Source organism: Emiliania huxleyi (assembly GCF_000372725.1).
Source record: "Emiliania huxleyi CCMP1516 unplaced genomic scaffold EMIHUscaffold_294, whole genome shotgun sequence".
Classification (NCBI taxonomy): domain Eukaryota; phylum Haptophyta; order Isochrysidales; family Noelaerhabdaceae; genus Emiliania; species Emiliania huxleyi.
The window spans coordinates 85,567-108,226 of NW_005199821.1; the positions used below are offsets into that span (position 1 = coordinate 85,567).

At 64.0% G+C, this 22,660-nt stretch overlaps 6 protein-coding genes across 6 annotated transcripts in view; 3 read left to right on the plus strand and 3 right to left on the minus strand.

Moving 5' to 3' along the window:
* EMIHUDRAFT_116487 (hypothetical protein) overlaps window positions 1-1,265 on the minus strand; it is a gene marked incomplete at both ends in the record, with an annotated part of 2,273 nt that extends 1,008 nt beyond the window's left edge. The window contains one exon of the mRNA XM_005775752.1: window positions 198-1,265. Within this exon, the coding sequence (XP_005775809.1) occupies window positions 198-1,265 (1,068 nt within the window). The remainder of the gene's footprint in view (window positions 1-197) is intronic.
* Window positions 1,266-2,192: 927 nt separating this feature from the next.
* EMIHUDRAFT_116488 (hypothetical protein) lies at window positions 2,193-3,190 on the minus strand (the record flags this gene model as incomplete). The annotated part of the gene is made up of 2 exons (XM_005775753.1): window positions 2,193-2,687; window positions 2,831-3,190. The coding sequence occupies 2 exons, from the start codon at window positions 3,188-3,190 to the stop codon at window positions 2,193-2,195; spliced, it is 855 nt and encodes a 284-aa protein (XP_005775810.1).
* A 372-nt stretch (window positions 3,191-3,562) lies between these two features.
* Window positions 3,563-4,268, plus strand: EMIHUDRAFT_239755 (hypothetical protein; the record flags this gene model as incomplete). The annotated part of the gene is made up of 2 exons (XM_005775754.1): window positions 3,563-4,075; window positions 4,254-4,268. 2 exons carry the CDS (start codon window positions 3,563-3,565, stop codon window positions 4,266-4,268), a joined length of 528 nt encoding a protein of 175 aa, XP_005775811.1.
* A 3,128-nt stretch (window positions 4,269-7,396) lies between these two features.
* On the plus strand, window positions 7,397-8,043 carry EMIHUDRAFT_444152 (hypothetical protein). Its single transcript, XM_005775755.1, has 2 exons — window positions 7,397-7,693; window positions 7,815-8,043. The coding sequence occupies exons 1-2, from the start codon at window positions 7,415-7,417 to the stop codon at window positions 7,872-7,874; spliced, it is 339 nt and encodes a 112-aa protein (XP_005775812.1). The 5' UTR covers window positions 7,397-7,414; the 3' UTR covers window positions 7,875-8,043.
* Window positions 8,044-9,326: 1,283 nt separating this feature from the next.
* On the minus strand, window positions 9,327-14,297 carry EMIHUDRAFT_116490 (putative ABC transporter; the record flags this gene model as incomplete). The annotated part of the gene is made up of 11 exons (XM_005775756.1): window positions 9,327-9,738; window positions 9,846-10,550; window positions 10,588-11,069; window positions 11,207-11,903; window positions 12,163-12,213; window positions 12,289-12,334; window positions 12,504-12,648; window positions 12,838-12,936; window positions 13,127-13,186; window positions 13,281-13,432; window positions 13,640-14,297. The coding sequence occupies 11 exons, from the start codon at window positions 14,295-14,297 to the stop codon at window positions 9,327-9,329; spliced, it is 3,507 nt and encodes a 1,168-aa protein (XP_005775813.1).
* A 2,691-nt stretch (window positions 14,298-16,988) lies between these two features.
* EMIHUDRAFT_424548 (hypothetical protein) lies at window positions 16,989-18,475 on the plus strand. Its single transcript, XM_005775757.1, has 2 exons — window positions 16,989-17,059; window positions 17,129-18,475. The coding sequence occupies exons 1-2, from the start codon at window positions 17,006-17,008 to the stop codon at window positions 18,065-18,067; spliced, it is 993 nt and encodes a 330-aa protein (XP_005775814.1). The 5' UTR covers window positions 16,989-17,005; the 3' UTR covers window positions 18,068-18,475.
* Window positions 18,476-22,660: the final 4,185 nt, after the last annotated feature.

The window sequence follows — 22,660 nt, forward strand, 5'->3', positions numbered from 1 at the left end:
AGGTGCGCGCGAAGCTTCGGGAGGAGGCGGAGGCGCGCCTGGTCCCGAAGGGAAGCGCGCGCTGAGGAAGCGCGCCAGGGGAGGGGCTGGGCTGATGCCTGACTAGATGGCGGCAGAAGGCCCTCGGTGGTTCGCAGCACACGGCAGGCAGCCAGGAAGTGTCCAGGAAGTGTCTCTCGAAAGTGCGCAGCACACACCTCTCGGCAAGCACCCTGCAGCGCCTCCCCGAGGGCTGCCCGCTCCTCCTCGCTGCGCTGCTCCGGCTGGCGCAGGTCGATCTGCACGGCGCCCGCGCCGAGTGCGTGCATGCGAGGTGCGCCGGCCAGATTAGCGGCCTCCTCCTCCTCCTCCTCCTCCTCCTCCTCTTCTGTCTCCTCCTCCGTCTCCTCTCTCTCCTCCTCTCCCTCCTCCTCCATCTCCTCCGCCGCGACCTCAAGTCCCGCCGCCGCCGCCCCGCCAGCAATCTCCTCGCCCGTCGCTCCGCCCTGGCGAGGCCGCCGCGCCGCCGCCGCAGCCTCTCCCGCCGCTGCCGCCGCCTGCCCTGCCGCCGCAGCCGCCGCCTCTCCTCTCGCGCCTCCTCTCGCGCCGCTAGCCGCTGCCGCAGCCTCGTCCGCCCCGTCCGCCTCGTCCATCACCGGTGCCATGATCTGGACGCACGTGCCGAGCTGCACGACGGCCGCCGCCGCCTCGGCGAGGCTCGCCTCCGCCCCTCCGTCCCGCAGCTGCTGCCACTGCTCTGCCCACCGCTGCGCCTGAGGGCCGTCGTCCAGAGACGCCGACGCGGAGGCAGCGCTGGTGCAGACGCGCCGGCGAGCGAGGTCGAGCTGGCGGTACTCGGGAAGGTGCCCGTGCGACGCGTGCCACCTCTCGATCAGCTCGACGCCGCGCCGATGCAGCTGCTTCGCCCAGTGCTCGGGCGGTGGCAGCCCGCCACGGGCAGCGGCGGCGCGTCCAGCAGATGCGGCTGGCGCGATGGCGCACACGAGCTGGACAAAGGTGGGGATGTCGCGCATCAGCGCGTGCCGGAAGGCGGCGGAGCGAGGCCAGAGCCGCGCGCACAGCTCGAGCGCCTGCCAGCGAGCCTGCGAGTGCGGGGCGCCGAGGTGCTCCCACACCGCGCCGGCGATCGCGAGGAGATGGGCGTCCGAGCAGCGCGCAAAGTCCTTCAGCGCGACCCAAGCGCTCTCGCCCGAGCCAGCCTGGCCGCACTCGCGCGTCGCCTTGTCGACCAGCCGCGGCGCCGCGGAGAGGTCCGATCGGGCCATGGCAAAAGAATTTCGTCCGAAAAAAGAATTCTGCCGCGGTGTGGCTGTGAAAGCACGCCCAACCTATGCCCTGTGCCCAGCCCTCTCCGCGCGGCGATGCGCCCTCCCCCCTCGCTTTTGCAAAGCAAAGGTGGGGACGTGTCTGTCCTCGACCCAGCCCTAGCTTGGGATGTCCGTTGTATTTATTTATTTATTACGCCCAACCTAGCGGATTTGGGCAAGTGCGTCTGTTCACAGCTCACGAGAGTAAAAAGAATTCGCGCTGGCCAGACAAGAGGAAGACGGAAAGAATTAATTAATACAGCGAAACGGGGGGGAGGGGGGGGAGTGGACCTGAGCAACGACAGGTATTGGCGGCACATGATCGGAGTGGGAGTCAGAAGAATGGTTCCAACCTCCTCCAGGAGAGCTCGACACAATTAAAGAGAGGTCGTTGTTTTGCAAACTGGAATCTGGATGACCCGAGATACGCTGCGAGGAGAGCGGAGTTGCGCCGAAAGGTGAGAGAAGCCGCGAGAGCACTGGCTCGGTCGAAAGGCGTCGGCGTCGCCGCAGAATGAGGATAGCGATTATTAAAAGAGCGATGAGGCAGACTGGTGGCAGAGGACGACCGGGGGGGCAGGAGCGAGAACGACGAGGGTGGGACGACCGCGTGGTGGCATGAAGGTTGCTGCGAGAATCGGCGAGGGACTGCGAAGAGAGATAGGAAGTGGAAGAGGGCAGACGCCCAAGGCGCAAGGGTGGGCGAGACGGCTGGACGCACCACTCCTGCAGCTGCACCGGACACTTTTCTCCCCCCCGCTTCTTTAAAATCCCTGTGAGCTGTGTGCTCGTGGTGGCGGCGTGCCGTCCTCCCACCCCTCCCTTGGGGTTGTCTGTTTTCTTTATTGTTGAAAAAATAATTTGAAACCGCCGCGTTCATCACCTTCACCCGCCTCCACACTCTGCCACCCCGTGGTCCCAGCGCAGGATAAACGACGCGAGCGAGAGGAACAGGATGTTGCCGCAGACGTCCTGGAAGGCCGTTTCGAGCGGGCCCGCGAGAGCGGTCGGGTCGTAGCCGAGCCTCACAAAAATTAGCGGCGCCACCGCGCCGTTGAGCGAGGCGACCAGCATGGAGCAAAACATCGAAAAGCCCACCGCCGACCCGAAGAAGAAGTCTGGCGAGCGCTGGCAGTGCGACGGGTCTGGGAAGTTGGCAGACACGAAGCCGACAAGGAGGCCGCAGACGAGAGCGAGTATGAGACCGGCCTTCAACTCGTGCGAAATGGCGCCTCTCCACTCCGACGGGTTGATTAGCCCCAGTGCCAATGCACGGGCGTTGATGGCGGAGGATTGGAGACCGATGTTTCCGCTGATGGCCGAGATCACGGGCATAAAGGCGATCAGGAGCGGCCGGTCGGCGAGGATGTTGTTGGTGTACTGCGAGGGCATTGGGGCGATCAGCGAGAGGTGAGGGGCATCCGCCGGGGGCAGAGATCGGTGAGAGGTAAGGGGCATCCGCCGAGGGCATCTCCATGACTCCATCTGGGCGATCGGCGGGCCTTGGTGATGACGAAGGCCACCATCAACTCGATCGCAAACGTGACGAGCAGAGCAGGGAGGCGGCGACGGCTGCGCTGTAGCATCGACTCGCGGGCGGCCCTCAGCGCGTCCAACCGGGGATCGCTCAGACTCATGGCCTCGAGGTCGCATTGGTCAATGATCTCTCGCTCAGAGACCTGGACCTGCTTGTCGGACACCTTTGCCTCACCATTGTTCGTCGCGCGGATGTATGGGTAGGTGCTACCAGCATCACCAGCAGTGACATGGCCACTCGTCCCAGCCTCGCAGGTCCCAGCGTCGGCGGCAGGGACGAGGAGGCCCGCCCGCAGGGACTCCCGCCATTCAGCGGTGGCCGCAATGCGTGGCCAGCGCACCTGCATCGGAAAGAAGCCCATATGTTCGCCCCAATGCGTTGCGGCGGCGGCGGCGAAGGTGGCAACCGAGGTATAGACGGGCTGGCCCCCCTGCGGACGATCCGCGTCGCCCTTGGGCAAAAAAATCGAGGCGTGTTTCTTTTTCCATCATCGTGTGGGTGCTCACTCACAATCTCACAGAGATGCTACGATTGCGAGGAGTGCTGCTCACAATCCTTCGACTTCTAGGATTGAGAGCGAGGCTGCTCTCAATCCTAGCCCGGTAGAAAAGAAGGTTCACCGCCTGTCGAAGGCACAGTCAAATAAAATCACGTTGGTTTCGCGCGTCTACTGGACCGCCCGTCGCACGCCGCGCTGCGGCCTCCCCATAGAGCCAGCATGGCGCTGCCTGGCCGGTGCTTCCGCTTCCAGGCTGAGAGCTGCGGCATGCACCCCGACCGATCGCTCTGCCCCTTCTGCGGCGCACCCAAGCGCGGCCACGTCTGCCGCTGGGCGTGGCCCGTCCGCAGCAAACCTGTCCCCGCCGCCACGCCCGGCGTCCAGCCACGGGGTGGCAGCGCCCGCATCCAGCTGTCGCAGCAGCTGCGCTCACCCCCCGACGCGCCCGACTCTGATTCCTACTCGGCTGAGAGCAGAGAGGGGCCGGCTGCCGAGGGCTGGCTGAGCGAGGGCCCTCATGTCGGCGAACGGGTGCTACGGCGGGTCAAGGGCCACGGCGTCGTCCGCGCGGCGGTGCGCCTCTACCTGCCGCCAGGCGATGCGGAGGACGAGCCCGCGCTGTGGCGGATCGAGCACGACGACGGCGACTCGGAGGATTTGGAGGAGCACGAGCTGCGGGAGGCGAAGGAGCGGCTCGAGCGCAGCGCCGCAGCAGCTAGGACCCGAGGCCAAGTCGGCGGCGAAGGAGGAGGCGGCGGCGGAACCGGCGCAGGAGTGGATTCGGAGGCCGCCGCGCACGGAAGCGAGCGGCCAACAAAGAGGTTGCGCGCCGGTGCGGCGTCGGCGGTGAAGAGGGCAAAGCCAAGTGTGGCGGCGGCGCCGGCAGCGGAGCTCGGAGCTACACCGGCAGAAGCAGAGGGCTTGAGACTGCACGTGTCCACCAACGCAACGGGGTACAAGGGCGTGTACCAGGCCGGTTCTGGCGCCAACTTTCGAGTGATGTTCCGGGCGGGTGGTGCAAAGCTCGTCCATCTGGGGTTTTTCGACACGGCGGTCGAGGCGGCAGTGGCGTACGCGCGCGCAGTCGGGGAGGCTCCGGGGGCGGAGGCCGCGGCGGCGCCGGAGAGGGGGGGCGCGGAGGGGCGGCACGCCGCAGGCGGAGGGGCTGGCAGCCAGCGCGGGTGTGGTCCCGCAACAGGAGAAGCGCAAGGTGGACAGCCGAGTCGGCCGCGTCGGCACCTTCAGAGCGGCGGGGGAGGCGTCGTCGGTCTGTGTGCGGGCCGGACCCTGCGGCGGAGGCGGGGGCGGGGGCGGTAACGGAGGCGGAGGGCTAGCGCTTGCCCCTCGCCGTGAATGTCATACAGGGGGCGTCTATCTACAGGGCCAGAGCCGTCGTCCACGTCGTCCCTCGGGTCCCTGCTGCTCATGATCTGTTCGTGACTTGGATACTTGTCGCCACGTCTGCGGACCATATCTTTTTCGTGGTGTGCCTGTGTCCCTTGGTATTGCTAAACGAATATCTCCCACTCTCTCGAAAAAGAGCGCACTGGCACGGCCCGCGGCCGGCTGCCGCCCGTGATGCGGGTTATTAGAGAAACAAAACAGTGAAGAGAGCGCGCGCCCCCCCCCCCCCCCGGCACGCACACAAACAAAACAAAAGGATGACGGGGCAATGGCCAATAAATAATAAGCCGGTAAAACGGAATTTCCAAAATTCTTTAAGGTTGCTCCCGGCCCAGTGGGGATTTCGGCCTACTCAGTGATCGTCTAAGGGGCCCTAAATGGCCTGCAATGCCATATCTTTTGTGCCTAGGTTGTAGAGCACCTTAAAAAAGTACTATCTCTTGGAGTGAAAAGTTTTTCGAGGAGGTGGGGGTCCGTGGTGAGCCGATTCCCAGATTCTCCAGATTCCCCCTCGAAAACCGCCCCTTTTAATTCACTGCGGCCGCGTGCCTGCTCGGATTACTTTTCACTCGAAGACATAGTAGTTTTGGTGTTACGGTGCCTACAAAAAATATCCGAGATCGCATGGAGCTGACCACAGGGTTTGCGGCGATCACTGTCCTACCAGCGGGCACATGGGCCGGGACACCCGTGAATGACCTTAACTTCAGGCGCCGTTCCCGGCAGAGGAGACGGCCAAAATGTCGTCTTCGTCTACACCCACCATCGACCAGTTCCAGCGGTGCGTCGTGGACTTCCCGTCCGAGCGCAGCCTCCTCGTCTGCGCCTGCGCCGGCTCTGGCAAATCCACTACGCTAGCTCTGCGGGTCAAGTCCTTGCTCGACGCTGGGATGCCGGCAAGCCGCGTGCTTGTCCTCACCTTCTCCACCAAGAGTCGCGCCGATCTGCTGAGCAAGATCGAGCGTGCAGTCCCACCGCCTGCGGAACTTCCGGCGGTCAACACCTACCACGCACGCGCGCTCGCCTGCCTCCGCCAGGCCGGCTGCACGTCCACGGTCATGGAGCCGCGAGTCGCGCGCAAGGAGATGAAGGCTGTGCTTCTCGACCTCGGACTGCTCAACGAGAGCCCGGGAGACGGGCGGCAGCAGTCGCGCAGTGCCGTCCGCGCCGCCCTCGCGGTTGTTGCCAAGGCCAAGGCAGGCAGCGGCGGCGCGCTGAGCGCCGAGGAGAGAGATATCCTCAGAGCGTACAACTGTGCTCTGGCCGCCAAGGGCCTCATCGACTTTGACGACATGGTGCCGATGGCGACCGAGGCGATCGATGCGGGCGCGTGCGCGATGCCGAATGGCAGCTACCTTCATGTCTTGCTTGACGAGGCGCAGGACACCTCTGGATCGCAACTCGCCTTTCTGCAGCGGCTGGCCCCGCGCAGCTCCACCGTGGTCACTTGTGTGGGCGACGCCGACCAGTCGATTTACGGCTTTCGCGGCTCTCAACCCGACATGCTTACCCGTCTGACTGCCGCGTTTGGGTGTATGCCGCTCATCCTTCCCACCAACTACCGCTGCGCGTCCTCCATCCTCAACCTCGCCAAGAGCCTCATCGAGGGCTCGCCTCTGCGAGAGCATCTCCCGCTGCTCTCCGCCCCGCGCGCGGCCGCCGGCGAGGTCATGGTGATCCAAAAGGTCGACCGGCAGGCTGAGATTGAGGCGATTTGCCGCGAGGTGCTGGCCACGCAGGAGAGGTCAGAGGGCGGGCGAGAGGCCACGCACTCCATCGCGCTGCTCTGCCGGCTTCGCGTCGACTGCCTGGCGCTGCGGCGCGCGCTCAAGGAGTACGGCGTGGCGTGCGTGCAAGCCGAGAAGGGGGAGGACGGTGGCGTCGGCGTCGGCGGCGACGGCGGCGGAAGCACCGCCGCGACCGTCTCTCTCGCGTGGCTGCGGCTGGTCGTCGAGCCCAAGGACGACCTCTCCTTCCTGGCGTGCGTGGCGGCGCCGAGCCGCGCCGGCTTCGGAGGCGGCGAGGCGTCCCCTGGCATCCGGTACCTGCGCTCGCTCGCCGCGTCCAAGTCGAACGGCCAGCGCAGCGTCTGCCTCCTCGTCGCAGCGATCCACGCGGCGCGCAAGGGCTGGCCGCCGGCCGGCCCGAGCCGCCTCTCGAGGCCGCAGCAAGAGGCACTCTCGAGCTTCCTCCAAGACTACGAGGTGGGGGGGGCTGTGGGCTCCTGCCCCACGCGGCGCAGCTCGCGACATCCCCCTCTGTGTGTCCTCGCAGGCGCTGCGGGTGGCGGCCCTCGCCGCCGACGCGCCGCCGATCGACGTCCTCCTCGAGGCGCACGCGCGGCGGATCGGCCTCGAGGCGATGCTCGAGAAGGAACGAGTCACCCGCGCGTCGCAGCGCGCCGCCTTCACGGTGGCGTCGTCGACGTCGCACCGCGCCGCGGGGGCGCACGCCGGCTCAGACGAGTCGAGCGACGACGGCGAGAGCGCCGCGTCAAGCACGCGCCGCGCCGTCAGTCTGCAGCTCTCGCGCTTCCTCCGCACCGCCGAGCAGGTCGGCAGCGCCGCCTCTGCGCCCGGGCGCGGGGGAGGCGCGGGCCGCGTCGTGCCCGCCCTCGAGCGTCTCAAGAAATTCATCGATGACATGAACCTGGCGCTGTACGACCCGATGACGGCCCCCGGGCAGGGGCAGGGGCAGGCCGCTCCCTCGGGCCACGCCCCGCCCGTGGTTGTCACGACGATCCACCAGGCAAAGGGCATGGAGTGGGACCTTGTCTTTGCCTGCCATCTGGAGGAGGGCTCGCTGCCGCTCCTCCCCCGGCTCGAGCCACACTCGATGGAGTACGTGCAGCACTTCGAGGAGGAGCGCCGCCTCGCCTACGTCGCCTGCACGCGCGCGCGGCGCAAGCTCGTCGTCACTTTCTGCGAGGGCCCCTCCACCACAAAGGCGCGGCGCCGGCATGCCCACCGCCCTCCCTTTTCGCTGGGCGCCGGGCAGCCCCCACAGGCTCTCTCCAAGAACCCGCCGCTCTCTCCAGGAACCCCCTCGGCCGCCCCTTGCCGCACAGGACAAGCCGCCCTCGAAGCGGTCGCGCTTCCTGCCCCGGCAGCTGCCCGGCCTGCGCTGAGGCCCGAAGAGGCAGAGCGCTGCGCCCGTGGGGCAACGACTTGCATGGGTTGAGCCCCGTCGGCCATACACGGTCAGCCGTACGGGGAGGTACGGCTTTCGTGGTTTCTCGTCTCGAGAGGGCGCGCTGCCGTGAGGTCAGTCTGTGAGGAGGCTGGAGGGTCGGGGGTGAGCTCGCACGATTCGATGATCGATCGCGCGAGGATCAGCCGCTCTGATCGCGTTTTGCGCACCGCGCCGGCTGAGGGGAGCTTCCAAGGGGCTGAGGGGAGCGCTTCCAAGACCCCCCGAGCCCCGTCAGCGTCACACCGGACACCGACTGCACTCTGGGGGGGGGCGGGGGCCCTAGAGGGTATCCATGCGGGGGGGCGATGGGGTCCCATGGCCCGCCGCAGGCGCCGGATTTGATTTTTTCTTTTTGCGCGATTTTTCACTTTTGTTTTCATGGGAATTCGGCGTACTTGCGGCCATGCTATCACGCCTTGCGACAGCCTGTCGGCGCTGCTGACCGTGCCATGCTGCACAATTGATCACCTGCATAGCTCGCGGCCTTAGTATCAAGCATTCAGTGACGACCTGATCGTACGGCCAGTAGGAAGGTGTCCTTCCAGCGCGTGCACGCTTCTGACGCAATGCGCGTCACAACTGCCTCAGATTGGCTGCTGGCACTCTCGAGGCTATGCTTAAACAGCCTCGCGCGCATGGGCAGTCAAGAGGGACCACGCACCTTCTCAGGACAGCACCAGTGCCTCTCTCTTGGACCGGCAAACGTGGTGGTCTCGTGTTACCAATGTGGGACCAGTGCGGCATCGCGCCATCGACAGCTCTGAACTGCGCCTCACCACTGACCGGGAAGGCCGCCAAGTGGGCCAGCACCGGTCGCACATTGTGGCAGCAGTCACCAGTGCATGTCTGATAGCTAGACCAGCAGCGTCACGGTCGCAGGGTCGTATCGTGTCAAGCCTCTCGCCCGGCCGGCCGCGTGCAGACGTCGGCCTGTCTGCTGTCTGGAGTGATCTGTCGGCGGTCAGTACGACCGATCAGGTCGGAGTTTTCTTATGGTTGGAGGGCCTATCTGTATGTACTCCTCGAGATCTCTCCAAATCTGCCCTCTACTCAACCGTACTCATTCGGGAAGTCGGTGCTCTGAGCGACTCTGAGCGCCGGAGCCCCGTTTCCGCACTGCTGCGCGCAGCGCGGCGCACGGTGCCTCCGGGGGCCCCCGCGCCCCCCCAGAGCGACTGCAAGACCGAGAAAACCGTCCGAGGGCGTGGCCGTGCCCGTGGGTGGCGCCGGCGCGCCGCGCGCGGGGGCGGCGGGGGCTTATGAACTGGAGTGGTGTCCGTGTGCGCGGTGCCGTCTGGCGTTGGGGAGGTGCACATTTCCGCGTTATATCAAACGACGAGAGACTCCGCCTCACACAGCGGGGGCCGCACTGGCACACCCGCGCCCCTCAGCGCGCCTTTGCGTCGCGAAGCTGTTCGACGGTGACGCTGCCACCCGCGACGACCCACCGCTCGTTGGAGATCTCCTTGACAAAATCCTCGTTGTGCGAGACGGTGACGACGGCGCCCTTGAAGCCCTTGAGCGCCTGCGTGAGCGCGGCGAGCGTGTCGTTGTCGAGGTAGTTGGTCGGCTCGTCGAGGGCGATGAGGTGCGGCTTCGACCAAAAGGCGGCGCAGATGACGAGCCGCTGCCGCTGCCCGCCCGAGAGCTGCTTGATCTTGCCGTGCGCGAGGTCCGAGCCCAGCCCAAAGTCGTCGAGGTGCTCGAGGATCTCGGCCGAGGTGATCGGCCGCACCGCGAGCCCGGACTCGAGCGCCTGCACCTTGAGGTCGTAGTTTTTGACCATCTTGAGCACGTACCTGCGCGGTGCAGGGCGCCGCTCGTCGGCGTGTCGCGGCATCGGCGGGTCGGAGGGGTGCAGGAGGGCGGCGGCAAGCCGGGTGCGGGGCGGAGGGGCGCGGCTCACGGCTTGAACTGGGTCTCAATCTCCTCGAGGGGGTACCACTGCGTCGCCTCGCCCTTGCGGCCCGGCTTGACCACCTCGTACCAGACCTGCTTGCCGCGCTTCTGCCGGCCGACGACGTCCTTGACGGCGCCCGTCTGGTCGCGGATCGCCTTCTCGTCGTCGGTGAGGGCCAGCGTCTTGAGCTTGGACAGCTCGACGTCGAGGCCCTGCCGGAAGCGCTCCTGGATGTAGGCGATCGGCGTCTGCTGCAGGTACTCCTCGAGGTGGTGGAGCGAGTGCTGCGCGATGTAGGCGAGGCGCAGGTTGTGGTGCTTCCACACCTCGCCCACGCCCTCCGTCGGCTCGAGGTCGCCGATCAGCAGCTTGAGCAGCGTCGTCTTGCCCGCGCCGTTTGCGCCGAGCATGACGACGCGCGAGCCGAGCGTCACGGTGACGCTCGCGGACGTGATGATGGCGCGCTCGCTCCCCTCGTACGTAAAGTGGATGTCCTTCATCGTCATCACCGGCTTGCGGTAGGTGCGGATCCCCTCCGGCTTGCCCGGGTCGGGGAAGCGGATCGGCAGGATCGAGCCCGACGCGACGAGCTGCTCGACGTTGGACAGGGTGGAGAGGGCGGAGCCGGTGCCGCTCTCCGAGCCGCCCTCGTCGGACGGCTCGGCGCCGTCTCCCCACGGGATGAGCCGGCCCGTCCTCGGGTCGACGTACCTGTTCACAGCCAGAGGTGTGAAGAGACGCTGTTCACAGCTCGAGGCCCGTCCTCGGGTCGACGTACCCCGTCCCGTCGTCCGCCGCGCCGGTGGCCTTCCCGCTGGCGGGCAGGCCGGCCGCAATCTCGGGCCGGAGCTGCTGGAACTGGCGGAATGTCATCGGGTAGTAGACGAAGCGGCACGGCTTGCCGGCGTGTCCGCCGTTGTCGTAGTGGGTGATGTCGGTGCACACCTCGTCGATGAAGGCGTAGTCGTGCGAGACGATGGCCATCGTCACGCCGGTGAGGGAGAGAAGGTGCGACTTGAGCCACTCGACCGCCTTGCGGTCGAGGTGGTTGGTCGGCTCGTCGAGCAGCAGCAGCTCGGGCGCGTGCAGAATCGAGATGGCGACGCTGAGCTTCATCTTCCAGCCGCCGGACAGGTTGTTGACCTCGCTCGCGCGGAGCTCGTCGGTGAAGCCGACCTCCGCGAGCACGCCCTCGATGCGCACAGCGGCGTCCGCGAGCCCGGCGGGCGCCTGCGGCGGGGGCGAGGCGAGAAGGGGCGGGAGGGATGAGGACGGCCGGGGCGGAGAGGGGAGGGCGGGGTGAGTGGATGGCCGGTCGCCTTTTGCATGCAAAAGGCGACGACGTCGACGCCGTCCTCGCAGACCACCTCGTGTCGGATGTAGTGCACGTTTAGGCCGGGCGGGAAGCCGCGGATGTCGCCCGCCGAGAGCCGGTTGAGCAGCGTGGTCTTGCCGACGCCGTTCTGGCCGATGAGGCCGTACCGGTGGCCGCGCTGGAAGCGGATGTCGGCCTTCTTGAGGAGGACGCGGCCGGCAAAGGCGAGGATGCAGTTCTGCACGTCGACGAGGTAGTCCTTGCCGTCGGAGGAGGTGAGCACCTGCTGGGCGCGGAGCGGCAGCTGCTCGACGAACGCCTCCACCGCAGCCTCGCAGACGGGAGGAAGCTTCTCGGCCAGGCTCGTCGCGCCGACTGCGACGGCGAGGGGGACGAGCTCCGCCGCGAGCCGCTGCGGCGCCTCGGCGAGCAGCGAAGTCGACAGCTTGCCCGCGAAGAGCCGCTCGAGCAGCGACGTGCCGAGCGAGCCCATGTGAGCAGCAACCTCGGGCGGCGTGGTCGCCGCGCCGAGCGCGTCGGCGAGCCGCGTGCGCAGCAGCTCGCTCACGACGTCGCGGCCCTTTCGCGCGGACGCCTGCAGCTCGCCAACCCCCTCGAGCAGCTTGTCGCGCGCCGTGGCCGCCTCGGCGCGCACGGCGGGCGACGAGTGCTCGAGCGCCATTTCGAGCGCCGGGTTGAGCTCGGGAAGGAAGGGCGCGAGCTCGGCGCCGTTGACGATGAGGGCGCACCTGAGGGGCGGCGGGGCGGAGGGCGGAGGGCGGAGGGCGGCGTCACGGGGGGCGTCTCGCGCGGCGTGGCGTTCTGGTGGCGGGCAGCGCGCGGGGTTGCGGGCGGCGGAAGGGGGCGGCGGCCGCAGTCAGACTGACGTGCAAAATGGTCAATCCGCATCCCCAAAGAGGCTCGGACTGGGGCGACAACATCGGTCATCACTCTGCTGGCGGGGCGGCGGCGGCGGGCGGGCGAGGGTGGGAAGGGGGCGGCGCGCACATGTTTCCGGCGCAAGTGGCTGCCTTCTTGACGAGCTCGTACGTCTCCGACCTGCGGGGAGGGGGTGAGGGCCACGTCATGGGGCGAGGGGCGGGGGCGCGTGAGGGGCGGAGCCAGGGAACGCACCGGAGTCCGCGCAGCAGGATGGGCATCAGAAAGGCGAGCGAGGTGCCTAGTCCACCCACCGATTCCCTTCACCCACCATTCCCTTCACCCATCCGTCCCTTCCGCAGGCAGCAGGACAGGCAGCAGAGAGAGGCGAGCGGAGGAGGCGTCCATCGCTTTGGCGGAAGGTCTGGCTGTCAGAGGCTCGTCTCGGGTGGTCTCGGGTGATGTCGCACCGTCCATCGCGTTGACGAAGGTCTGGCTCAGGATCTCGTCCACCGCCTCGAGAGTGAAGCTCGGCTCTCGCAGCGCGCGCACGATCATCGCCTTGAGCGACTGCGTCTCCGGGTTGTCGACGCAGGAGAGCATGGTCGGGATCACCTGAGGAGCAAGGAGGTGTCTAGGAGGTGTCTAGGAAGTGTCTAGGAAGTGTCTAGGAAGTGTCTAGGAGGTGTCCAGGAAGTGTCTAGGAAGTGTCGGGATCACCTGAGGAGCAGCTCGTTACTCGCACCGGACGCCGTCTCGTCTCGTCTCGTCTCGTGGGCTCGCCTCGGACGCCGCCGACTGCACCTTAGCGTTCGAGTCGTTGAGGCACTCGATCACCGCGGGGACGCACTCCGGCATGCAGGCGCCGAGCGGTCCCGGCGCGCGGGCGGCGAGGCGGCCAACCTGGAGAGCGCACGCACGCGGCTTGAGGCTGCGCCTCGCGGGGCTGCGGGAGCCACGAGTGCAGCGGGACACGGCTTGAAGAGGTGCGAGGAGTCTCCTCGACGGGTGTGAGCGTCTCCGCATGTGAACAGGTCCCGAACCCGTACTGTGACCTGGTAGCATCTGTTTCCGCATCTGGGGTCTGCAGCACCGTGCGCAAGCAAACCTCCTTGACGTGCCACGAGACCGTCCGCATCCCGTGGTAGAGCGCCTATCGACAAGCCGCCGGGCGAGCTGCAGCACAAGCCTCCTCCCGCTCCCACGCCGCCCGAGGCTCGCGGCTCTGCCGGCATGGCCGCAGGCACCGCGAGCGGGTCGAGGCACGACACGACCGTCTCGAGCGTGCGCACGGCGGCCTCGCCGACCTTGCGGTCGCGGTCGCCGACCAGGGCGACGATCTGAGGCAGCTGCGGCAGCGCGAGCGGCTCGAACGCGAAGCCGAGCCGCTCCGACATGCCTGCGAGCGGAGGGAGGGGCAGCGGGGGTGAGGAGTGCGCGACGCCTCGCCTCGTCTCTTCTCGCGCCTCTCCGCCGCTCTCGGCCGCGCCGTTAAGGCAGAGGACGGCCGCCTCGCGGGCGTGCGGCGCGGAGCGGTCCTCGGCCGACTCGTGCGCCGCATTCATCAGCCGCGGCACCGCTCGTGTCGCGTGGAGCGGCACCGGACCGAGCCCCGAAGCGCAGGCGCTCACGTAGATGGCAGCCGCCGTCGCCGCCGAGGCGGAGGCTGCGCTAGCCGCCTCGGCGAGGAAGCGCTCGAGCGCCTCGACGGAGGGCGCCTCGGGCAGCTCGAACCCGCTCTCCTCGCTCGCCGCGCCCCCCTTGCCCGCCGCCGCCGCCGCCCGCACCGCCTGCGCCGTAGCCTCGTGCGAGCCCGACACCAGGCGGGAGAGCAGCTGGCGCATCGCGACGCGGCTGGCCTCGGCCTCGCGCGCGGCGGCGGCGGCGGCGGCCTTCTTGCTCGCCGCCGCCGCCGCCGCCCGCGCTTCCTCCTTGGAGGCCGCCGCCGCAGCCTCCTCCTTGCTCGCAGCAGCCGCTGCAGCCGCAGCCTGCTCGCCGGCGGCGGCGGCGGACGCGGAGGCCTCCGCGTCCGCCGGCTCGTCCGCCGGCTTGGGCTTGTCCTTCTTCTTCTTCGGCTTGTCGCCCGCCGCCAGCGCGGCTGCCTTCTTCCGCCGCTTCTCCTCCGCCTCCTTTGCCGCGAGCGCCTCCTTTTGCTTCTTGGTGAGCACCTTGACGGGAGGCTTGTCCGTGTTCGCCTTGACCGGCGCGACAGGCGCGCCGGCGGACGAGATTCCCAGGGTGCCGAGTGCCCTGTCGAGGTCCATCGCCAGAGTTGCTGTGGTTTCACTCCGCTGGGCCTGGCGCGTATCCTCGGCCGGCAGCACTTTTTCTTCTTTCTTTTTGAGAGGCCTTCGTTTTTAACAATACAGACGGATGGTCACTCGCTGTAGCCACATGACACGCACACACCCGCACCGCACCGCACCCCGCCCCCCCGCCTCGCCTAGGTTGGAAGGAGATGGGAGGATGGAACAGCCCGAGGAATAAAAAGCGGAACAAAACACGTATGGAAGGTTGAAGTCGTGCACCACGCTGCCCGGCGTTTCTCACTTTCCGGGACAGCCCCGCCCTTGTGAGGCAGGATGAAAGTGCTAAGACCTAAGTGTCGGCTACCCCGTACGCACCTGCGCGATCGCGTATTATGATCGGTGTGAAAACAGCACAGTAGGTGTGAATATAGTAAGTAGTACATGCCCCTGTGTGCTCAGGCAGTCCTCTAGTGTGTCTGGACTTGGCCTGAGCAAATAGCCATTTGTCGGGGCGGCCACAAGCGGGCTGGGCACGGGCGGGTCGACCTGACCGGCCGCTCGCTGCCCCAACTCGGCTTAGCCACGGACTTGGCTCGGGTCGACCTGACCGGCCGCTCGCTGCCCCAACTCGGCTTAGCCACGGACTTGGCTCACACCCACAGGTCGTTGTACTTCAAGGCTAAGAGTGAGTAGGACAAAAGAGTTTTCCCAGCGCGAGGCCATGTTCCCACGCGCTGCTCTCGGCGATTCCGGACTCCCCCCTTCCACACCGGCGAGAGTGTGCTTCGCAAGGAGGGTCCGGGGCTCACAGCATCAGAGCCCGGAGCCGTGTCCGATAACACTACCTCTCGCAGCGCACTGTTGGCTATGACCCTTTCTTTCTTTGAGAGAGATTTTTAGAATGAAGCCGACAAGAAATCTGGCACGCACAGCAGGGCTGGTGGATTAACGTTAACACGGTGTTGACACGTTAACGGTTAACACCACAGCCGTAGAGGTGTTAAAACGTGTTAACACCGCCCCTCGGGAGGTGTTGACCCGCCGTCTAGCATATTCACTTCACACCCGCAGCTGCGATTGCGAACATGTCCCATGGGCGTCCCCAGCCATGCCAATGCGCCTATTCATTATTATCCCTCGTGCTCGACGCCCTCCTCTAAGTCGGCAATCGCTGCATCCACATCCTCCTCTTCCGCCTTTCGGTACTTCTTGAGCGCATTCTTCAGCGGCGTCTTGCCACAGTTCTCGTACAGCTCCTCGAGCTCCACCCAGCGCGTGTCGATGAATCCAGCGTCATTGCTGTCCTCTTTGAAAGTGCCTCGCGTGAGGTAGCACACGGCCTTGTCGGCAGCAGCCAGCCTGTTGCGCCGCTTCTTTGCGATGAGTTGCTCGGGCTCGCAGAAGCGCATGCCGAGCACCGCATCAATCTTGAAGCAGAATGTCGGCACGACCGCATCGTCCGCACCGCCACCTGGGGCCAGCCGCGCCTGCCGCTGCGCCGCAGCCGCTTTCTGGCACTTGTAGCGGCAGCACATGGTGCGGTGCGCGTACTTGAGCAGACGGTGCGCGCTGCAGTTGGCGCAGTGGCCCTGGGAGTAGGGCGCGCGCGGCATTGACGCGGACCCAGGTATTTCTCGGGTATACCCGGTTTTTTGCAGGTATACCCGGGTTTTACCCGGAGCGTGTGTCAACACCGTGTTAACGGCTGTGCTAACGGGTAACGCTTGTTTTGGGACTGCCGTTCGACTGTGCTAACACCGACCTTTGCGCCAAGTGTTGGCACGATCTGTAGTCAGAGCTGCCCCTGAGGTGTGTTAATGTTAATCCACCAGCCCTGACGCACAGTGATTTGGGCTCGGCAGCTTGTCGACTACCAGCCGAAGCCGGAGTCGGAACCGTATAGCCGAAATGGTCGTCGGAGTTAGTAGAGCCGGAGCCGCATGAGTCTTGGTCGGAGGAGGAGTCGTCGGAGGAGCGGTGGGACGCCTCGCGCTTGTCGCGCCTGATGCGCTCTGCGAGGGGGCCGGGGTCGTAGTTGTCGTGCTCGAGCGTCGGGAAGACAGCGCGCCTTGCAACCTTGTCGGCCGAGCTGCCGTCCCAGTACAAGGTGTACCAGTCGCCGCGAGGATAGAACCAAGCGTTGACCAACCTGTACCGTCCGAGAGCGGCCGCCTGAGCGGCCTGGGCAGCCGCCTGAGCAGCTCTTTGTCGAATGTGTCCGGCGCGAGAGTTGTTTTTTTGAATTCTTTCTTTCTTAGGACCGCCGCAAGCGGCGTAGCGTGGAGCGGTTGTAATTCGCGCTCTACGTCGCTCTACACTCTATATCCTCTTCCTCTAGCTCTACACCCTCCCCAGATCCTCCCTCCCTCCCTCAACAGGCAGGTCACAGGTGAATGAAGCACAGCCTCCAGGGCTTGGCGGTCCGCGGACTGAGAAGCATTGGTGTTGTTTGCGCTGCGCGCACTCGCAACGGACGAGCACCAGCGCTGTACACACCGAGGTACGTTCTGGCTTCCTCGACGCTCGAGTATTTATTGCACTTCTGATACTGTTGGCTGTGTGTGCGTGCGTGTGTGTGTGCTTTGCCTGTATCACTATTGTGTGATCTGTAAGTTTGTACGGGATGTGCTGACTACTGGGTGCATTCATGGAGAGGGTTTTTTTAAATCAAAATCGGCGGATCGGCCGGACTTGCACTCCTATAGTCCTCGGCCCGCTTGCCCATGCTGCTGAAGTTGGCCCCGCTTCTGGTCGCGCTGCCGACGTCTGCCCTGCCGGTGCTCCGCCCCACCACAATCACTCACTCAGGCAGGCTGAGCCTCACACGCGCAGACCGGCGTGCGCAGGCGGAAACCGTCCACGACATCAACCCGACCGCTCGCAGCACCACATTTGCGCCCAAGCCCAACCCTCCCGTGCCCGACGTGGTCGACGACCCCGCCTGGCTGATTGCCACTTCTGGCTTCTGTTCGAATCTCAATGTCGTGATGAAGGAGCGCGACGTCGAGGCGAGCGAGACGGAGGGCGATACGGCGGCGCACTTCATGGCCGACATCGAGTTCAACTACTACCCGCAGACGGCGGTCAAGTTCACCGACTTCCCGCACCACCTCGCGAAGACCATCGAGGGCGACGCAGCAGAGGCGGACGCGCTGGTCTCGAGCGCGTGGGATCACAAGAACATCGCGTTGCTCGAGCCGACGTCGACGTGCAGCTCTGACCAACAGGCCGACCAAGCGTGGGGCATCTCCGTCTTCAAGGTGGAGGAGCACCGCCACTGCATGGACGGCGAGACCGCGTGGGAGGGGCATCCCTGCGTCCACTACTCCGGCTACGTCTCGGCAGCTACGTCCAACTTTGTCAACGTGAACGAGGGGCGATTTGTCTGCCAGCTGTTCGTCGATTCGATTGTGGATGAGGCGATCGAAGCGGGTGTCTATGTCGCGCTTGCAGCTCTCATCGAGCCTCACAAGACGTGTGATTTGTGGAACCTTGAGCCCTGCGTGACAGACGGGAAGAACAAAATGAAGGACGTCATTCGCAAGTTGCAGGATGAGGTTCGCCAGCTTCCTACTTGCGACAAACGTGGCGAAGGCCTAGTCAAGTCCGTGATGGATTTGGTGTGTTCCGTCGACTCTGTTTTGGACCAGTGGAAAAATGCCGTGTGCGATGTGTGCCACTCGTATTGCGATCGCGAGGCGCGCGAAGGGGGCAAATCGGCCCGCTGCGGCACCGCTGGCAACGCCTTCGAGAGGGAGTCGCTCGACTGCCACATCGGGTGCTAGAACGATACTCGAGTACAGTTCCGGACGGGCATTAAGAACTGCGGCGCTCGTAGCCCAGGCTCAGGTTCTTAGCTATGTCGAAGGCAGGCCGGCACGCGAGCCTCAGGTTCTTAGGGGGGGGGGGGGTCATACGACCGTTGCACGTGCTCTCTCTCGACGACTACGGGCACAACGAGGTGCCCAACGCGTGGGTCTTGCTGGAGGCTGTGAGGATAGATAGGCCGATAGGCCAGGACAGGGTAGTCCTGCCTACGCACGCGCTGCGCATCAGCGTGTGCTGTAGATGCGCATCAGCGTGTGCTGTACCGGGTCGTGGGTTCGAGATGGGTGTCCGACCTAGCCTTAGCCCAGGCTCAGGTTCTTAGCTAGATTGGCGACAATCCGCCGAAATGTAAGCCTCAGGTTCTTAATTGGGGGGGGGGGGTTCTTAATGCCCGTCCGGAACTGTACGTGCTGGGATGTGGTGCTCCCTGTAGCTCTTAGTGGACTCGGCGTGCCTGTGTGTTGTGTGTAGCGCTGTGTCGTGTGCGAAAGAGGCACCGCGGCGGTGACCGGTGTGTGCAATGTATATATGTATTAAGCACACAGACGCACACAGACAGACACAGAGCACATAAACACACACAGAGCACACGACACAGACAGACAAACACACAGCACACAGATAGACACACAGCACAAAAACAGACACACAGACACACACAGCACAAAAACAGAGACACACAACACACAGGCAGACACTGAGTCTGAGACACACAACACACAGCCAGATGCACAGCAAGCACACAGACGGACACCACACAACACACACAGACAACCAAAGAGCCACACCACATATGTAGACAGGCACACATCACACAGACAGAGACACACATCACACAGACAGACAAAATAGCATACAGACATACACACAGCACACAGACAGACGCAGAGCACTGCAGATACCAGGTAGACACGCAGCACAGGAGACATACAATGCACACAACACAACAACAACAACAACAACAACAACAACAACTACAACAACTACAACAGAGAGATACTACACAACACACAACATATAACAACAACAACAACAACAACAACAACAACACACACACAACACAACACACAACACACACAACACAACACATTATAATGAAGGTTGAAGAAGGTCTTGGGTGGTACCAGTTTAGTGAACTTTTTGGACAGTTAAGTGTATATAATGCTTTCAGGAGCTATAGTGTGTATGAAAGTGGTTCCATACTCAAGCTATAGTGTATACAAATTACAATACTGTGACGAGCTGGAATCGCTCATTTTCGCTCATCTTAGCTTCTGTCCTACCGAATAACTGACGATACTACTACTGCAGAGTAGTGCACTTATCGGACAGATGCACACGGTCGCGCAAAACGGACTTACACAAGCTCCAAAATCACTCAGAGAGCACAGCATATACTTCAGAGAGCACAGCATCACTTAACCAAGCAGCACCCAGCTGTCAATTTTAGCACTGGCGGCGCTCGCATAGCTCTCGACACGCTGAGCAAATGAGACGCGTGCTCGTCCTCTCGCCCGCGTAGGCGACCTTGAAGTTGTAAGCAAACTCGTCATCCTGTCCCATGTTGGAATTGGCCTCTTCAATCGTGCCTACTGGTACCAGCCAGCCACCCAACCTAGGAGGCCACTTGAATAGAATGCTCTTGCCAACGAGTTGACTGCCAACTGGTGAGTTGATCGCCGGACCACGCCGCCATGGCTGTTACACCTTGGACGGTCGGAGAGGCCTGGGGAGAAGGGGTTAATGCAACTCCTTCAACCCCCCACTCCCCGCCCCGGAGCAGAAGCCGGGGAGTGGAGTCACTGGCTGACTGAATGATAGCTGGCAGCACGGCCGGCGCCGCCCCCCCTCATGGGCTTCACCCGCTGCCACCAGAGGGTGGACGGGGGGGGCCGGGGGGGCCCTGCACTTTGGCCCTGCGAGGGGGGGAAGAGGAGAGAATGAACCCTGCTGCTGCCCTCCCCTTCCCTGACCGCTGTCTTGCGCGGGCCGCCCTTGTTGGGCGTGCCATCCGGCTGCGCGGGACGCTTCCCCGCAGCATTCCCCGCAGCAGCAGGAGCTGCCTCTCGCTCCGGCTGCTCTGCAGCCTCTGCTGCGGCGATGATGTGTGCGTAGTGAATCTTCACCCCCTTCCACCAGTTGCCCCAGTTGCTGCCCTCCTCCGGAGGTGGACGCCCTCCCCACGCCTCGACCCACTGTCGCTGAAGCTGGCGCCAGCGCTCGCATGTGCCGCCACGGCACTTTTCGCAAGCGTCGCAGTCGGCGAGCTCCGGCCGCGGAGGCGCGTCGCGCGCGCGCTGCAGCTGAGCGGCGGGTCGGCGCAAGCGCGCGACCGGCGGTCTGTCGGGCGGAGGGCCCATGAGCCCCATCGGTGCTATTCGCCATGGCATCTCAAATCTCTCTCCGAAAGCCACCCGGGTTGATCGCTATAGGCATCAGGTTATTCGATCTAAGAGCTTGGAGAACACAGAAAAAGGTTCACTTTTTATGCTGTGTACCCCCAAATTATATGCAGGTGCTGGGAGAAGCTGTGTTTTTTGCTCATCCAGCAGAGCCCACTCAATCCTCCACCCAGTTCAATACCTCCGCCCAGCTCAACACCTCCCACCCAGCTCAATACCTCCACCCAGCTCAATACCTCCACCCAGCTCACCCAGCTCAATACCTCCACCCAGCTCAAGACCTCCACCCAGCTCAAGACCTCCACTCAGCTCAATACCTCCACCCAGCTCAATACTAAGCCCCTATGGTCTATGTGCGCGATCTATTTGTCCAAGCAGACTACAATACTAAGAAGTTGGATGACCTAGATCACACGACGCTGCCAAAAGGCATCCAAGTCTCGCTGCCCCCCTCTCATTGAGGCAGCGTCTCGCTGCATCTACAATTACATCACCGCCACCGTGCCACAAGACACGATCAAGGAAAGACTACCAAGATCAGTGTGCAGTGGATGGCCTCAAACTTCTGGCTTATCTGCTTGCTGAGCTTTCAAATTCTTGGACCTTAACCCCTAAACGGCGTTCCTTTACATATGTAAAGGAGCGCATTGTTATTTTATTCCTTTGCAGGACGGCTGGTCGGAGCGACGGCCGATCCAGCAGTCGTCTGCGACATGGTAGTGGCCCCGGGTCATGTGCAGCTGGTCCCGAGCGGCTCAGGTCCCAGATCGAATCTCGGACCCACAGATTCTAGATTCCTTTAGATTCCCTGGATTCCCGCAACAACGATCTCTTAGCGGCGGCAAACAGAGGCGCAACTCTGCCAGCAGCGAGGAGGCTCCTGCTGCTCAGCTACCGAGGCCTGGTGGCGTCGGCTGCTGCGTGGAGAAGACAGCAGCACTGTCCGACCTCAAAACATGCACAACAAGCGGGATTTGTGACTCTGTCTTCGATTCTTCAGTCGCTCTGCCGGACGCGCTCGCTTTGTCGCGAGGGTCACCTGTGCAAGCCGTGTGGACGCCCAGAATAGCCTCTCCTGGCTTAGCTAGACTGAGAGATATTGTGCACATGGTCAGCCTCTACAATATATACGCTGACACTTTACCTCCCAGAGCTCGTCTCGGTCCGCCACGGCCATCCTCAGCCTCCGGAGGGCCCCTGGCCGCGGCGCGGTGCGGCGGCGTCACAAATCCGACGTCAGTTCACCGGGACGCGATCGGGCGATCTGAAGTCCAACTAGGCGTATGGATTGCCCGCCCAGGGCTATCACCTGGACCCCTCAATGGACGCCTGCGGTGCCGCCCCCACGAGGTGTTGTTCACACCTGTCCAACCATTCGTGCAGCAGGGACGCGCTGTGTGTGGCTGGCAGCAAACTCAAATGACGACGGGTTGCAGCCTCGTAGCTCAACGGCAACATTGTGCATGAGGAAGGCTGATAGAAGTAGCACCAGCCACACAACCAACAGCTTCTGGAGAGTATGCGGAGCGCAAGCAGCCGGTGATCAAAGGCGTGTGTTGCTGTCGGTGGCAGATTGCCACAGGGACGCCGGCGCTTCGGTGCGTGGCTTCGTCACAATTTTCCACCGCTCAACTTGGAGGCAGTGTGTCTAGTAGCGTGCTACACCTATGACGGCGGACCTCACTGGGGCGCCGACGTGCGACGACCGTCTGGGATCGAAAGACGAAACCGCGTCCTCCAGGAGCTCGTGCAGTCTGCAGAGCGCGCTCCGGAGCTCTGTGGCGGAAAATTTAAAGGGAACGTGGTGGCTTCCCACCGCCTCTGTATGTGCCCAATAAAGTGCTAACACGACCCTCGGGCAGCAGGGGGTATGTGGCGAGCGCACGGAGGCACAGTTAGGCCGCCGTGATATCGCCCTTCCGGGCACCCCGTTTCGGTAGCCGTTTAGGGGTTAAAGGGACCACGCCGTTGTCAGCCGTCAAATTCTTGGGCGTCGCGCGAAGTCCTATTCAGAGGTCAAGCAGCCCACAGAGCTAGCAGCCCAGATATCAACCAACAGGTTGGAGGTACTTTAGCACAGCAGCGAGAGAAGGATTTGGAGAAGATTTTGAACATTTGTGGTGTTGAGGGATATACACAACAAACCAG